Below are 16,369 nucleotides of genomic sequence, written 5' to 3'. Positions count from 1 at the left end.
CCAAGACGCACAATTTGTTAAACAGGAAGCTGAGGTAGTCTGCGGGGAGGGTGCTGCAGAGGTGAGAGAGGCCCTGCGCAGGCTACCCCTGAATTGGGGGAAGGGGGTGCTGCAGGACAAGTGCAGGGACCAAGGGAAGGAAGGTATGGCACAGAGGGAGGTGGACGGGGGTGACTCACCAGACCGACTTGCGACCTTCACTGCTGGCTTCCCCATTGACTTTGCTTGTGAGAAGCTGGCAGAGAAGGTTGCAAATGGCAATCCTGTGACCACAGGACACTGCAAGTATAAGTGCGAGCTGGTTGCCAGGCATCCAGGCCGTAATCATGTGACCACAGGGGTGCTGGAACTTCAAAGCCCAGCTGTAAGTATCACTCATTCAGCACTGTTGCAACTTCAAGTGGTCGGTAAGTGAGGACTACCTGTTTCAAAAAGCCTTTAACTTGTGATTGTAAATGGCCATCTGATATATAGTTGTATCGCTGATAAATTTAGTATTTCATTATACCATGTGTTTTTCTTTGTACATCACTTGTAATTAGGTCTGTCATAAACATTATAAATACAATAAAATAATTCAAAGGCCCCTTATAAACCAGCAAAATACAAATATTGTCAGCTCAAATGTATTTTTATTTGTTCATTTCTTGCACTTGAAGTACTCTTCAATGACATCTTTGGCCTGAGATTCTTTGCCATAGTCCTACAACAACACAGTGCATTAGTATCTCAGTAAATCATGCGGATTTAAACAATCACCCATATAATGTCCAGACCGGTAATTAAATCTTTAGTGATCTATTATGATATAGCTGCAGAATCAGTAAAAAAAAAGGCTATTTAGGTTAAGAATGCAGTTATTAGTTAACAATTGTTAACCATATCCTTTACTTCAAATAAAATCCATACACAAAGCACCAATGTTGCCTTTATTGGGACCTCAATGACTACAAAGTCTTCAAGGCTCGTACTCTGGCATTATTATTGCCAGCAATGATCTTCTGCAGAACATTTATAAGTTAAGCAGATTTTGTCTTACTGGCAGCTCCTTAGTGCAAGCAAATAATAGTGTGGTTATTTAGAAGACTGCAAGGGCAATAAAACATTAAAAAAGAAAAGTTTCTCTTATCTCTCTGCCACACACTTATTGTCTTGTCTGTACAAACTAACATCTCAAAAAAAAGACTTCTCCACCTTTCTCTACTATTTATGAGCAAAGGAGCAACTTCTATGTGGCCTGGCAGAAATGAATACTTTAAATGTAATGTTCAAAGGTTATGATGTAGCAGTTTTAAGGAGCCTGTAAAAGTACACAATAATTGCAACTAATCTAAAATAAAAAGAATAGCTGTTATCTTACTTTAACAACCACGCAACTGCAGCCCACAACTTTACGAGGTTTTCCTTCTCTGTCAATCTTGCAGAGACCTACCCACTCACCAAGCTTTTTGTTATCATCAACCTGTCAAGAGATTTGCATTGTTAGAAGTGCACATAGTACAAGACAGTAAAGAACAGAATCAAAGGTAGCTGTACACTCAGATAAATAGGGTAACAATTTGTGGTTGTTTTCCTCACAATTCTCAGTAGAGGGAGCCAAGTTATCATCACTGTACAGCATAAGCAGCATTACTAATTTCTTTTAACCAAGACTTCCTGAACAGTTGCATGATTTTACTACAAGGTACTACTTCTCTGACATCATCAATTCTAAATAAAACAATAACTGTTACCTTTATTAAGTTGATTTGATGTTCAGCACAAAGAGCTTCAACCAACTTTACATACATAGGTTCATCACAATTGGATGCAAGAACACAAAGATGGGCTTGGCGTCTAAAATGGAAAGATTATCAAATAAAATTGGTAAGGCTAGATACATCTATTTCCTTAATGTAACAGTATGGATTAAAAGTGTTATTTGCAAGGTGGGAGATATGGAGAAAGAGGGGATTACACCCACAAAACCCAGATCATAATTTTCAATCATTCCCTAGCTGCACTTTACCCACAGAAAGAGATTTTGGGAAGGTGATACAGAAAGCTGCAAAAGAATATGGCAGAGCTAAAATGTTTGTATGCAGCTCTGTTTAGTTCACAGAAATGTTAATACTAAGCCACTGACTAGAAATGCTATTTTTGTCTTAAACAATGAAATGTCATCATACAATTCTAAAGTTAAAACCAGTATTGTTCAACTGTTGTACTAGTGAATTTTATACCATTGCTATCCTAATGCTTAAAGTATTAGAGTTCTAGTCAATGTTTATTTTAAGTCATTTTTTAAAAAATATCCACTTGTTTACTACTCAGAAGTGAGTAAACCTAGTGTAACCATTTAGAGTCATTAAAAAAGAATGATCTTGTTTAAGCTTAAGCTATTGTACTTGGCTTGTTCACTCTACAGGTTTGTCAGACTATTATTGTCACTCATAAAAAGAGTGAAGGGGTATCCGACTTTCATAAAGTCATCATTCAAACACTGTAGTTCTTATCTCTGAATATAATACATGGTTTGCTGCTCATTTAGCCACCTTCTAAAATTATTTAGTTTAGTTAGTATGACATTACACCATGTTTAACTGGAGGGTATCTGAAAAGTACCCCACCATTAACTATACCAGCGTAGCCCGCCTTGCTCTTTTTCCATCTTCCCAACACTTTCCTTCCCTGTTACAATTACTCTACTCACTTTATGAACCAATTTTACCTCTGCTATCACTTTCCTGTATCCACCCAATGGACCTATCTAACCTCACCATCACTACATATTGCTGGCCCGCCTTTCCCCTTTCTCCCACTCTTGGACAAGTCTACTGGTACACATATGCTGTCTGTCCATACACCAAACACATGTGCTCCAGTTTAGTGCGTAAGTAAAGCATGTGTGCTTTAATCCATGCACAGACTGCTCAAGAGTGCCTGATTTGTACACAGAATGGTCTGCATATTCTTTATAGGGTGCTACATGGTCCCAGGAAAATATATTTTGAGTTATAGAGGTGTTAGACAGTGTGTGACCATTGCATTCTGTTATTGTATATAGTCTCAGGAAGATACTGTATACAATATCTTCCTGAGATTATATATATTCTCTTGAGACCATGACTACTCTACAAATCCTGGAAAATATGTACCTTCCCTAAGCCACCTTAGAGAAGATCCACATGCTCTCCAAAGCATGTTTTCCACTTTGGGCCCAAACACCTGCACATCTTTAGAATCTGGTATACAAAAGAATACTGCTGAAGAAAGTAATAACAGCAGTATGTTTTATTCCCCTTTCCAATATAACTGCCAAGGTTCCCTATATTCCATTCTGGAGCATCTTCCTGTCCTTCAGAACATTTTGAAAGCGATAACCTTAATGAAAACACAGCAAATAAAAGGAAGATCAGACCTTCACCAATTCTTCCAGTACCAGGAATACAAGACTGAACCCAACTGATACTGAACATTAAATACTATCAGATCAATTAAACATGGGACTGATCTATCATTATATACTTACAAAAGCTATCTACAGAACCACAGTAAGCTGACATGGTACATGTTTTATAAATTTGAAACTAACATGGCAAATCAAAGAACATCAAGTTCCACAAGCCATGGGTTCATAGAAATAATTTTTCCCCATCTCTAAACAAAGCTCATGAATATATCCTGAACCTGTATGAATCTCTTCCATGACACTAAACTTTTACAACACATTCTGGTTAATTATAACAAATATTGCAGGGTGAGGAGGCAAGTTTGCAATTTAAGTCCTACATTTGGACTTAAATTGCATACATACTTAAATCCTACATTGATTTCACCTCACACCAGTAACAGACCTATTGCCCTAATAGATCTAAAATTAGGACATATATTTCCTTAAAGTATTGTCTATCTGTCTATCCTCTGACAAGTACTATGCCAAGATGAATCTCATACGAAATCAAAGCAGTAAGCTGTAAAAGTCTCACTTTGATCGGGAGACAGTCTAACACTAATACCTAACACTTACTTGTCTAAGGCTTTGGCAGCTTCACGAATTCCACGAGCTAATCCATCGTGGATAAGTGCAGTTTTCATCACTTCTTGAAGGGCGGTGTTGACATCCATTATACCTCCAGCAGTTATGCTATATAACAAAATACGAAATAAGCAAACCAAAATATACAGCGCAGAAGTTCCTTAGAACGTTGATCTAACTTTAATGGTAATATTAATCACAAAAATGTAAAAGTTCTGAAGAATGAAAAGGATGTGCAAGTTCAAAACAGATATGAATTATGAGGACTGATGAAAATTTAAAAGAGTCCTTACGAGTTAAAAATTAGGGAGAAAAATAATTTCAATTTGGAGGGATACTAATGATTGCAGTGATTTAGACAAGTGCCTGGACATAAAAACACAAGTCTATGCCACTTCTAACAGTCAAAAAACTAAAACTTTGTATATAAAATATGCATTTTTAACAAGCAAGAACCAACTGAATGTATGTGAAAAATCATCAGCTGGCATAGAGGAGAAAGAAAACCAAAATGCATGAAACTCTCAAAAAGTAGATTGGCATTTCCATGCAAAATAGAAGAAACTGATTATAATTACTCTGAAACTGTAATTCTACTACTTTTTCTCAACGCAGTTGTAAAAGGAAGTAACAAAAGCCAAATTTACATTACGGCCTACTACTCCACTTTAATCTATATAAATTACGTAAGAAAACTTTCCTATCCAGTCCTTATTCCTCAAATGATGCAGGACCTCTCCCCACCAACCCTACAGAGTGATAAAACTCATGAATGCATCTTAAATTCCAGATTTTAAGGGCAGCATACAAACAGGTAACACACCATCTCTGTACTTAAAAATCATCAGTAAAAACCAGCTGAAACCCCTCAAAACGCTAGTATTTGGCTCCTGTTCTTTTTTTTGTCCCCTAGTGATAAAATCTCACGTCCAAATAGTTTTTACCCCACGGCAGATAAATTCGCGCAGGTAGGTTCTGTGACCTATTAATCAACAACTGTTACAGGAACACTGCACAGATATACCACGTAAATACATTCGAAAATGTCGTCTTGGCGATTACAGAACTAATTGGTGGGCAAAAATAGAAGAGGCGGCAATTATTTTTTACTCGCTTTTGCCGTAAATCAGAGAGCTGCAAAAAAAAAGCACTAGGCCCCGCCACGAGGATCGAGCCGGTAGCACCCCGCGCTCTACACACAGAGCCGCGCTTGCCGAGGACAAGGCGGGACGAGGCAGCGCGTGCGAGACCCAGGTAGCCTCGTGGACTCCTGGGACAGAATTCCAACGTCTCCGCTGCAACTCCGCCTTGCGCACACTTACCCTTCCTCGGCCATGGTTGGTGGTGATGCTCCCACCCGGGGTTCCTGAAACAAGACAAATCCCTATTAGACGTTGGAAAATAAACCCCAAAGCTTCTCCTCCTACTCTCTCTTTTCAGCCTCTCTCCTCCGCCCCACGCCTCGGAAGAGGGAAAGGAAAGAACAACCTTCTGCTAAACTCCAGGCCTAACAAGGCGCGCGCTTACCTCACACGTTCCACGAGTCTGATGAAAAGGAAGAGGTGGAGCCTCCGGTCTCTTATTTAACCCCGCAAGGACCCACTCTCACTTCTGAAAATAGGCGTCTGACCATATTGCCTGTTTGGCAGGAGAGGAAAAGATGCTAGGGATGTGCAAGGTTTGGGATAACGTGGAACAGATGGACGCCGTCCTATCAAAGTCGATGGCCGGGTATTCAGGGCGCGAGGATCTTTATGGCAGTGACCGCTTTGCCAATAGGTGCCCACGCTATTGCCGGAAGCACATTGCTCGGCCATTGCAGCACCCGAAAGGCGGGGTGAGGCTGGCTTTCGGGAGTTTTGCCTGCATTTTAGAAGCGGTGCTGGGTACAAAGTGAATGGCATTCGTCCTGTTTAAATTATCAGGGGCAAGCCACATTTCTGTTACTTTATTGTTTTATCAACTGTATCCTGATCAGTTTTGTTTTGAAAATGAGCTTTTTGTTTGACTAGCCTTTTAAAAAAAATCGTAGTAAAGACACGTGCACGCGCACCAAATTGCGCGTCTTTCGTGCTCGCGTTCACGCCCTTTCGCCTAATACTGGGGCTAGCAAATGGGTGCGTGATGCTTGAAGGTTACGGTACACAGTAAATAAAATCGAGTAGGGGCTTTCGTAATCATGCATGTCAACACCCACATTCTCGTTTTGTTTGTTGTTTAGTCGTGTCCGACTCTTCGTGACCCCATGAACCATATTGTGCCAGGCCTTCCTGTCCTTCACTGCCTCCCTGAGTTTGCTCAGTTTCATGCTCAACATTCTCGTTTAACAGCTGGCAGATTTCATTTTAACATGGCAATTGTGATAATTACAGCTTCTATTTTAAAAAAAGACTCGATTTTTAAAAATCATGTTACTAGGTAATAGATGGTGGATAATTTGGTTGATTGCTCAAACCTACAATGTGCCTAGTCCAAAGCCAGTTTTTGAAATTAGTAAATGCTGCTGAAGGTGCTTGAGTTGCTGCTGAGTGCAGCACAGTTCATACGTAAGTTTTAGAAAGAATTGTACTCTTAAACAAAGTGTTTAGTGTATAGTGAAATTCACAGAATGTTGTTGGAACTCCAGATGATGCCTTGGATTTATAATCTTGTGTTTTCTCACGGATTCTTCCTTCCCAGAAAAAATACCTCTTAAGAGGAAGATAGAATGCCTGTTGATCTCTGAACACTAGGCGGAGCCCTTTGCATGGAAGCAACTCAAGCCAGTTGCAGCAAATTGACAAGGACTTTGTTAGCTTTAAGTTATCTATTTTTATTTTATTTATTTTTCAAATTTATATGTGCCACCCATCTCACTGTACAAGTGACTCTAGGTGGTGTTACAAGTAAAAAATGATCCAATCTTAGAAAAAATATACAAGTTAAAAACTACAAAAGGTTAAAATTAAAAGTTAAAACTACGGTACAAACTAAAAAGGTGGAGAAAGCATTTGCCAATTGTCAAGGCAGTGATCAGGTACCCAGGCAATTGGTTCTTTTAGTTCTTTTAGATCCAGAGACAATGAACACGCCAGTCAGTAAGATTTTAAGCTTTATTGTTAACTCTAGCAAACAGTTTTAAACAGGAATATAAGAATTAGCAGATAGAATTAAACAGAAATACATAAGCATAGTATATATCATGTATTTATGATTTATGATTTTAATTTGATGTAAGCCGCCCAGAGTCCCCCATTATGGGGAGATGGGCGGGGACAAGTCTATTAAATAAATAAATAAAATATAAGCATAACGTGCCAATCAAGTTGATAAAACTCTTCCCCTACTGTTGGGAGCGGCCATAAGGCAACAGCGGAGAGACCCCAAGATGGCTTAGATAACGCAGCGCCTAGTCCCAAGGCCTGGATCCACGCTCCCAATCCCAGGGGCAATGCCAGGGCTTTTTATCCAAGTCTGGCACTGCAATCCCATGACTCCGTTTTGGAGTCAGGGGCTTGAAAGTGACCTTGACCAGATGTGATACCTGCTCATCATGTGAATCAAGAGCCTGGGAACTGTATAGATAAGCTAGTGCTTAACCTAAACAATCCTGAGTGTTTCTCTCCCCCCCCATTTCTAAGTAAAAGTGAAAAAAAAGCCAGCTAAATTATTATGACTCAGAGTGAACTTTCTTAACATGCAGGAGAAATCAAACTGTCACCTAAACTCCTTGAAATAACAATGGTCTTCCGCATTGCCACTATACATCCTCAAGTTACCAACCACCCTCAGTGCTGGGAACCCCCACTGGGTCCCCATGCAAGTTGGCAAAGCCAGGTCTTGATGCCCTATCAGAAGGCCAATGGAGTGGGGGCCAATCTCACTTCAAGGGGCAAGATATTCCAGAGGGCAGGAGCCATGGCAGAAAACACTCTCCTCCTGGACCCCGCCAGTCAGAACTCTCTGGGTGATGGGGTCCATAACATACCCTTTCTGCTGGACCGAGTGGGATGGGTCAATGTAATGGGGACAGTTCCTCAAGTAACCTAGTGTTATGCTTGAACTTTTGCTAAGGGATTGAGTGAGATTGCATGAATGTATGTATAAAACATAAATATATAAGGTTCCAACAGAAAGTTTGCTTATGAGGAAGTAATAATTTGGAATTCAATGGTATTTATTTCAGTAGACGGTGATGGCTACAGTAAATATGCTGATGGAAGTAATAGAATCCTATGCATCCTATTTCCAAAGTTGGCCCATCAAAGTAAATGTGTTTCTTTACTGTTATTTTCTAAGGCTGCATTCCTATACAAATCTATCTGGGTAAGATTTATTTATCTAGATTAAAAAAAAAACTTAAGATATATTTTTACAGCAGTTGTGTAAATCAGTACTGTGAGCTTTCCACTGTGTTTAAATTTAGTGCATAAAATAATAGCTAAGAGGAGTAAGTGCATTTGGTTTATTTCTGAGCATCACATACAGGATCACACGACATAAAAGCAGGAAATGTGTGCATGTGGCACTTCTGGAAAAAGCTCAAATGTTTAACATTTTAAAAAGTAAATGAGTCATATGCTGATCTTATGCTGATCACCTATATTTCAAAAAAATACATAAGTTTCTGCATCTAGAGGGTGCTCACTTACAGAAGACTGACAGACTTTAACAGCACAGAGATAAGTGTTCACGAGTTAAAGATTAAATGATTCTAAATATTTTAATAGATTTTGTCTGACACTAGCTTAGGTTTTTCAGAGCGTGGTAAGGGTGGAAGGAGATGGATTGGATACCACATGAAGAAGAGAGATTTTGTTTGGGTGTGTGTTTTGGCTTGTTGTGGAACTGAGCAGCTTTGGCAAGGAAGTTTTTTTTTTTTGTCTACCTGCTCCGGCCTACCAAGTGCTGGGCCATTGGAACTAACTGGAGCCATCTACCATTGAAGGAGTAGAACCTCTGCAAAACAGCGCCTCCAATTCTCCAACCTTCTCAGATTGTCCAGAAAGATACCATGGTTTTAAACTACGATGGTATTAAAGTATCGATGTAACAGGACTACAAGTGGCACACTACCCTCTTCCAGGTCTTGACACATTTCATCACCCAGAGCAACCAATACCATTTCCATTCCAGATAGGCCTGAATCTGATACAAAAGGGTCTAAACAATTCACTTCTATTAGGGCGCTTTACAGTTTACTCCTCACTTCCAAAAGGAGAGGTTAGAGATTGGTTGATAATTATTACATATTGTTGGACCTAGGGAAATGGAAATGATTTGGAGGTAGTAATATATTTTTTCACAGCAGGAAATTTAGACTAAAACATATTTAGACTCTTCAAGTTTATGATTTGTGGGACCATGGTGATTATTCTATGCACCTTATTTTCCATATAGTAATGTTGGAGTAACATGAAAGAGACTGTGGTGCATTGGTTAAGGTGCAGGACTGATACTGGGGAGATCCTTTCAGCTCTTATCTATCCCACAGGATTGTTATGGGGAAAAATGGGAGGAGGGACCACTGTGTATGACACCGTGTGCTCCTGCAGGAAAGGCAGGATTTGAATCTAATAAATAAGTAAACATATTAGCTGTATTTACATGACTCCCTGAAGCACAAACTAGCAAATCACATTTAATCTACTATGCAAACTCATACCATGTGGTCAGTTAATAAGGTGCAGTTTGCTGTAGGAACCAAGAAGATTAGATATTGAGTAAGTCATAATTATTAACCAGCCAATTTGGAATCATACATTGACCATAATCTGGCTGGTTTAGTTTCTGAATTAAAATATTCAGTGAGCACATTGTAGTTTGTAAAACAAACTTCTTGACTTTAATCAATTGTAATTTATTAACCACAGTGTGGGTAAACAAGCCATAAATTGACATATGTAAACCCATCCATTAAAATGAATGGCAGAAAGTGTCTATTAAAATATAAGGGCCACACCAAATCGCCTGAGGCAATCATACTTTATTGCATAAAGCATTTGGCAGAATTCAGACAACTTCACTGTGCCATAAAACATGGCTTACTAACTACAGTGGCTGAGTTCAATACATTAACTTAAACCATAATGCAGCATAGGGCAATATATAAACCTAACTGAATTTCCAGATGACTAGAATACAGTTAAGGCTAGATAACCCATGCATTTCTTTCTCGTTTACTTAGCCAAGGTTGATATCAAAAAGCTGAGCAAGGTTAGATCACGCAGTACTTGGAGGGGAGATCAAGGGAAATCCGGGTCTATAAGCTCAACTGGGAACTAAAGGAAAAGGGGGGGAAAGTTCGGAAGAAAGCAATACCGGCCAATGTTGTCGTCAGGAATCCAGCCTGACTCTTCCATCGTTTATTTCGAAATTGCGCTGAAGGGTGCCCGGGGCATTGCCACAGTTGTAAATCTGCCTTGGCGACGGGTGAGTAAGGATGAGCTAATTTCCGATCGCGGCGTGTAACTAAAAGGAGGGATCTCAGGCTTGGATAAGTTTCAGCTTCCGGCTAAATCTTTGCTCCCGGTCCTCGTGGGGCGCTTCGCCTTGACCGCGATCGCGGACGCTTATCGACCTGTGCGGGCGACCTTGAGAAGGCAGGCTCAGCCTCCGCTCCTTCCAAGCCGCCTTACAGCAGCAGAGCCGCGGCTATGGAAAGCTGCGAAGCGGCGGGTGCCCAGGTTGGCGAGATTCCAGGTGAGAGGGGTCCGGAGGCGAGCTAGTGCCGGGGTCCCCGGGGTCTTTTTCTCCCCTCCCCGCAGCGCTCTCTTCAGAGGAACGTCAGCCCGGGATGACGAGCAGCCCGCGCTCCCCACATGTTTGATCATCTGTAGGTCTAATGGATTTTAACTGCCTTATCCTGCGATAGAAGTTATAGGACAACACAGTTGTGTTGACTCCTGGTGACTGTCCCCACAGTTTTCTTGGCAAGGTTTTCAGAAGTGGCTTGCCATTGCCTCCTTTCCAGGGCTGAGACAGAGGGACTGGCTCAAGGTCACCAGCTGGCTTGGTGCCACAGGCAGCACTAGAACCCACGGCCTCCCGGTTTCTAGGTGGGGCCTTAACCACTACACCAAACTGTCTCTCTAGATGGCACACCTACAAAAGGCAGCCTTGGAAATGTCCTTTGCAAAGTCATACCTACTATACCTGTCTATGGGTACTTCCGTTTTTCCCCCCAAAGTATTTGGGGGAGTAAGAATCATTATGAGAGCCAGCTTGGTGTAGTGGTTAAGGCACCAGGCTAGAATCTGGGCAATGGTGAGCTGTAGTCCCACCTGAGGCACAAAACCTTAAGAAGAAGGCAAGGGCAAACCACTTCCAATGATCTTTGCAAGAAAACTACAGGGACTAATCCAGGCAGTCACCAGGAGTCAAAACTGACTCAAAGGCCCATATATATAAAAAATTTCATGATAGCCAGCTTCATCTAGTGGTTAAAGGAACTGGGCTAGAACCTGGGAGACTGTGGAGGCTGTTAAATAAAGGAATGGAAGGGACCTTAAAAAAAAACAACAACCCAGAGTAGAGAAAGATCAGCAGCAGCAGCAAAAAAAAAAAAAAATTATGAAAATCACTAAATGATCAGTCCTACCTTAGGCACAAAACCAGCTGGGTGACCTTAGACCACTCACTCTCTTAACCCTAGGAAGAAGGCAAGGGCAAACTGCTTCTGAAAAATGTTGTCAAAAAACCTGAAGGACCTGTCCATGAATTCACCAGGAGTCAAGACAGACTCAAAGCCACCCAAAATCAGTCATTATACTTGAAGTCTGAATAAAGAAGCACTGACTTGCATTGTAAATATGCAAAATAAAGACTTTTGAGAAGATTTTATTAAAGATAAACTAACATCATCTTGATCAAGTTTTTTTCTTCTCTAACTGGTTAGTTCAGATCTAGTATGTAGTCTATTCGATGCGTTTCAAGACATAAACAGATGACTGTTTCAAAAACCTGATGTGCAATCAATCTTCCCCCATCTGATGCTCTTCAAATGTTTGGACTGAAAATTCCCAAGTTACCAGCTAGCATATGAATTCTAGAAACTGCAGTCCAACACATCTGGAGGACTCTGGATTAGGGGAGGCTAAAGTATAGCTGAATTCTCATACTCCCGATCCCATTGAAAGACAGATTTTGAATTTTAATCTCTATATGTCTGGAACTTTCTCAAGAATGCACTGTCTAGTGAGTGTGCTTTGGAAATCTGTTACACTTTTCATTACAGCTTTACCGTCATGTGAGTAGATTTAGCACATACAGTATTAGATTTCAATAGGAGCAGGATTTGTTCATAGGTTTCTGCATTCCATTGCTAGCTGATCAGTTTAAGAAATCTGTACTTGTTTGTTTCCAACTGTTAATTCTGAAGGCTGCATTTCTTTTACCATTCTAAGAGAGATTTTTGCTGCTCAGATAATGACATATCACAGGTTGCCAATGAGGAACCCAGGCGGCTGAGCAGAGAGCAGATTTTTGTCATGATATCAACAGCATCTCTCAACTTCAGTTCAATGGTTTGCTACTCGATTCTGGGACCCTTTTTTCCAAGAGAGGTAAATGGATGTATGCATTTAAAACAAAAGTCTGCAATAAGATTCTTTAATGATGAACGCTGTAGCACTTAACGTAGCAGTGGATATAACAAAGGCTCGTAGCAGTTTGCATTTCACAGAATACAAAGAACTCACATTTTGTAAACTGTTGCTAGACAAAGTGTTCTGTCTCCCTCCCCGATCTAGTACATCTTATGCAAACATGTAGAGGGAACATAATAGTTATGACATTTCAAAAAGTGGGTGCCTTTTTGAATTAGTACAACATAATTATATCATTAGTTTTTCTTTTCTATTTACTGACTCTTTATTTTTTAAAAAGCAAATAAATATGTGCAAGTCTCCCAACTGGGTATCCTTGCCCCTCAGTTGGATTCGATTCCCACTGGGTTTAATAAACCTTTTAAAAGTAGTTTCTACAAGGTTGTATACTCCCATTCTTTGAGGACCGAGCACCATTGTGCTGTTTGGTTTTTAAAGGAGAATTCAGCAACTCTCACTTCTCTTTCATGCCCAGAACTACTTGCATAATTAGGGGAACACATTATAAAATGATTGCCTCACCTCGCTTTGCTGTGACAATGTTCCTTTTAGTAGTCAAGTGTGCAGACACATACAATCACTCTGACTTTTGTAGGTATATGCAGTTATTCTCAAATTGCTAGCACACGTTAAACATTCATCTAAGCATTATACAAATGACTGAACCCATGGAGGTATGGTACAAAAAGCAGCAGAAAAGGGGTTCTTCTAATTTAATTAATTCATGCCACTTTTCAATATCTACCAATGTTTCCATACCACAGGCATTCATGCATTTAAATTTGTTTTACCTCTTCTTGCTTTATACTTGAGAAATCCTGCAGTCATTTTTCACAATACTATGAGACTTGTAGGTAGAAGGGAGTGCATAAATATAAGCATATCACAAAAGCACTAGTTGTAGGGGGGAAAATCAAGAAGGAAAAAGCATGTATATTATAAAACAGCCAGAGTTTCTTTCCTTACAGTATTGTAGTAGGACAAGTTCCATTAGGCAGTTTTGTAAAATTTGAGCCATGTAATTATTTTCTGCATGCTACAGGCTTTTGTTTTCTGAGTCTTTGCATTTGATTTTTTTTTTTAAGGCAGAAAGGAAAGGGGTTAGTAGTACAATTATTGGACTTATTTTTGGATGTTTTGCATTATTCAACTTCCTGACATCTTTGATAATGGGAAAATATGTAAGTATCATCAAAAATATCTTAATTACTAAGTAAAAATGTTATATAGCCTGATTAAAAAAAAATCATTTCACCAGTGAAATAGTTCATAATGTTCTAAACAGTCCTGAAAACAGTGTTTCTGGGAAAAGTCCAAGCTTTCTAAATGGCAGCACATGTCCATTAAAACATTGTTCAATAAATATGCACCCTTAGTACTTTGCAAAAATTGACCCTCTCAACAGGTCTGGGAAATCCAAAACCATCCCTAAATTATGCAGTAACCAAGGAATTTGGGACTATATGAGAATCCTAAATCATGACCCAAGGGCAACAGAAGGAATTATGCAATGTCAGTGGTCTGCTGTTGAATCTCTCCTAGCAGATATACGAAGGCAAAGCTTTCTAGACTATCTATCTATCTATCTATCTATCTATCTATCTATCTATCTATCTATCTATCTATCTATCTATCTATCTGGTTTCTAGACTGCTCCAATCCACCAACTCTAATATACAACTCCACAATATATAATACAGATTAAAACCATATACTTAAGTTTAAAAACAACAATATATCATATTCCTATACAAACAGGAGTTATGACTAAAACATTTACGATAATAATAAAGACCAATCCATCAATGTGAAGGGCCGTCACAACAGTCTAGCCTCCATTCTCCCATGCCCCGGGCTTGGTGTAACAACCAAGATTCACTGTTTTAAAAAAACAAGAACAAAAACAGGGAAGAGACTGATCTCACATCAGAAGAAATATTATTCCAGAGGAGGGTGGTGGTGACTGAAGAGGTACTTGAAGATGACAATCTCTAATCAATAGGACACATAGTGTTTCCATCCTGTTATATCTTATTGGGCAGGTAGATGTTAATGGGTGGTCTAGCTACCCAAGCCCTGAGTTAAGAAGGGCTTTAAAGATGACAACCACCACCCTGAATTGCACCTGGAAGCTAACTGGCATCCAGTAGTAGAAGTGTTATATGGGTGCCTTAAAATGCATCCTTAATTACTCGAGCTGCTGTATTCTGGACCAGCTGTAGCTTCCAAGCGCTCTTCAAGGGCAGCACCATGTAGAGTGTATTGCAGTAGTTCAACTGAATAGCACATTGACAGTATTATTTATTTAACCAGGGGTTAAGATGTACAATTGAATGTTATCAGTTTACTGTTGAAAAGCGTTCACATGCCAACAGATCTTTTCATCCAATAGTTTCATGTAGATGTTGAATCAGAGCAGGAAAAACAGCCCTGTAGCACCCCCCATTGAAGGTATCTGGAGCTCAATCTCTTCCCACCATCCCCACCGACTTGAACCATCCCTTCAGGAAGGAGGAGAAGCACTACAATACAGTGCTTCTTACTCCTAATCTTTGGAGACAGCTCAGTGGGATAACATAACTGATGGTATCAAAAGCCAGTGAGAGGTCAAGCAGGACCAGGAGAGTTACACTACCCCTATCCTGTCCCACCAGAGATCATGATAGGGACCCCACTTATAGACCTGTAAGTTTGTTTGGAAGTCATAGCTAGCTTGATAGTCAATATAGGCCTCCAGTTTTCTGTTTATTCCTAAAGCATATCTCCATAAGGGAGAGATCTCACCCTTCAAAACTAGCAGCTTTGATATGGCTCACAGGGGATATTCTCTAAAAAGAAAAAAGAGCATGTGGGTCTTTTGAATTACATTGTAAGCTGGAAAGCAAACTTTCCTCTTGAGATATTGCACAAAAGATAAAAGAAGGAAATAATCCATTAGATACTTTTGGTTAGAATTTCTTTACATTGCACTGTAATAATATACGTCCTTGTAGTTGTGAAAGCTGCTGCCTATTGACTTCTTCCATACTACTACTAATAATAATGATGATAATTTTAGTAATAATTTTTATAACTGGGACACTTTTCTGGCACACTCTCTGAATAATAAGTCTATTAACTGGGACAATATATTTCTGCCATATTACAGCAATATTTGGGTATGCAGTTCTACATCCACAACCCAATGCACTGCAATTAGATGAGTCTAGAGCATTTCACAGTTTTAGGGGTGATTGGGTTTAAGAGTCAAAATGGACACCTTAAGCTTTGTAGAACTGAGACTGCCACAAAAAAGCCGACTCTGGCAGTTTAAAAATTAGATAAAACGAAATATAAGCTATATATTTTATATTTTATATAAGTATAATAAAATTATATTTTATTATATCTATATCTATATCTATATATATTACATGTTATTATGTAAATATAATAAAATTAGCAAAACTATAAAACAAGAAATAATCCTAGGTACCAATCTATCTTGTCTGTATGAGAGAAACAAAAAATTCCCACATTTGAATTTTTAAGATCTGAAAATTTTGGCCCCAGCAACCCAGTGATATCATGACATTGGCCACGCCCCTTTTGATCCGCAGAGGCTCACAATTGTTTGTTTTCAAGTGCAGGCCCAAGAAAGGTGCACACTCTTACATTTCCTGTTCCACTGGATCCAGTCTGTTTCACAGCACAGTTTAAAGTCTTGGCTTTAACTTACACATTTTATATGGCTTTGGACTAGTTAATAGGAACAATTGCTGCATTA

The 16,369-nt window shown here is 39.5% G+C and overlaps 2 protein-coding genes and 3 non-coding genes across 9 annotated transcripts in view; 1 reads left to right on the top strand and 4 right to left on the bottom strand.

Moving 5' to 3' along the window:
- Positions 1-612: 612 nt before the first annotated feature.
- Positions 613-5,644, bottom strand: RPS12 (ribosomal protein S12). Its single transcript, XM_007425932.4, has 6 exons — positions 5,546-5,644; positions 5,341-5,384; positions 4,010-4,126; positions 1,734-1,836; positions 1,361-1,462; positions 613-703 (listed from the first exon to the last, which is right to left on the bottom strand). Exons 2-6 carry the CDS (start codon positions 5,352-5,354, stop codon positions 641-643), a joined length of 399 nt encoding a protein of 132 aa, XP_007425994.1. The 5' UTR covers positions 5,355-5,384; positions 5,546-5,644; the 3' UTR covers positions 613-640.
- LOC112540396 (small nucleolar RNA SNORA33) lies at positions 919-1,045 on the bottom strand. The gene has a single exon (XR_003084480.1). It is a non-coding gene; the product is annotated as a small nucleolar RNA SNORA33 (small nucleolar RNA).
- Positions 1,530-1,619, bottom strand: LOC112540397 (small nucleolar RNA SNORD100). The gene has a single exon (XR_003084481.1). It is a non-coding gene; the product is annotated as a small nucleolar RNA SNORD100 (small nucleolar RNA).
- LOC112540395 (small nucleolar RNA SNORD101) lies at positions 2,408-2,481 on the bottom strand. Its single transcript, XR_003084479.1, has one exon. It is a non-coding gene; the product is annotated as a small nucleolar RNA SNORD101 (small nucleolar RNA).
- Positions 5,645-10,319: 4,675 nt separating the features above from the next.
- The window catches only part of SLC18B1 (solute carrier family 18 member B1), a 30,103-nt gene continuing 24,053 nt past the window's right edge, over positions 10,320-16,369 (top strand). Inside the window, exons 1-3 of one of the 5 annotated variants that reach the window (XM_088140925.1) lie at positions 10,320-10,699; positions 12,439-12,561; positions 13,689-13,784. In XM_088140925.1, coding sequence (XP_087997051.1) covers positions 12,487-12,561; positions 13,689-13,784 — 171 coding nt within the window. In that variant the 5' untranslated portion in view covers positions 10,320-10,699; positions 12,439-12,486. Of the gene's footprint in view, positions 10,700-12,402; positions 12,562-13,688; positions 13,785-16,369 lie in introns of those variants that run through there. The other 4 variants (XM_007425933.4, XM_088140922.1, XM_088140915.1 and 1 more) reach the window with 4 other exon arrangements.

This window comes from Python bivittatus, unplaced genomic scaffold (assembly GCF_059951505.1).
Source record: "Python bivittatus isolate LINGU-HERP-01145 unplaced genomic scaffold, Pbiv_v1 ctg000020_np1212, whole genome shotgun sequence".
Lineage (NCBI taxonomy): Eukaryota > Metazoa > Chordata > Lepidosauria > Squamata > Pythonidae > Python > Python bivittatus.
Note: the sequence above shows the minus strand (reverse complement) of the source record. Positions and strands in the feature narration are given on the sequence as shown.

Bases quoted from the DNA above. Each gene is read 5' to 3' on its own strand.
- RPS12 (XM_007425932.4), bottom strand. The intron at 1,837-4,009 runs GTAAGTGTTAGG...TTTCCATTTTAG, and splicing joins GCTGCCAAAGCCTTAGACAA to ACGCCAAGCCCATCTTTGTG. The intron at 1,463-1,733 runs GTAACAGTTATT...ATCTCTTGACAG, and splicing joins ATCAAATCAACTTAATAAAG to GTTGATGATAACAAAAAGCT.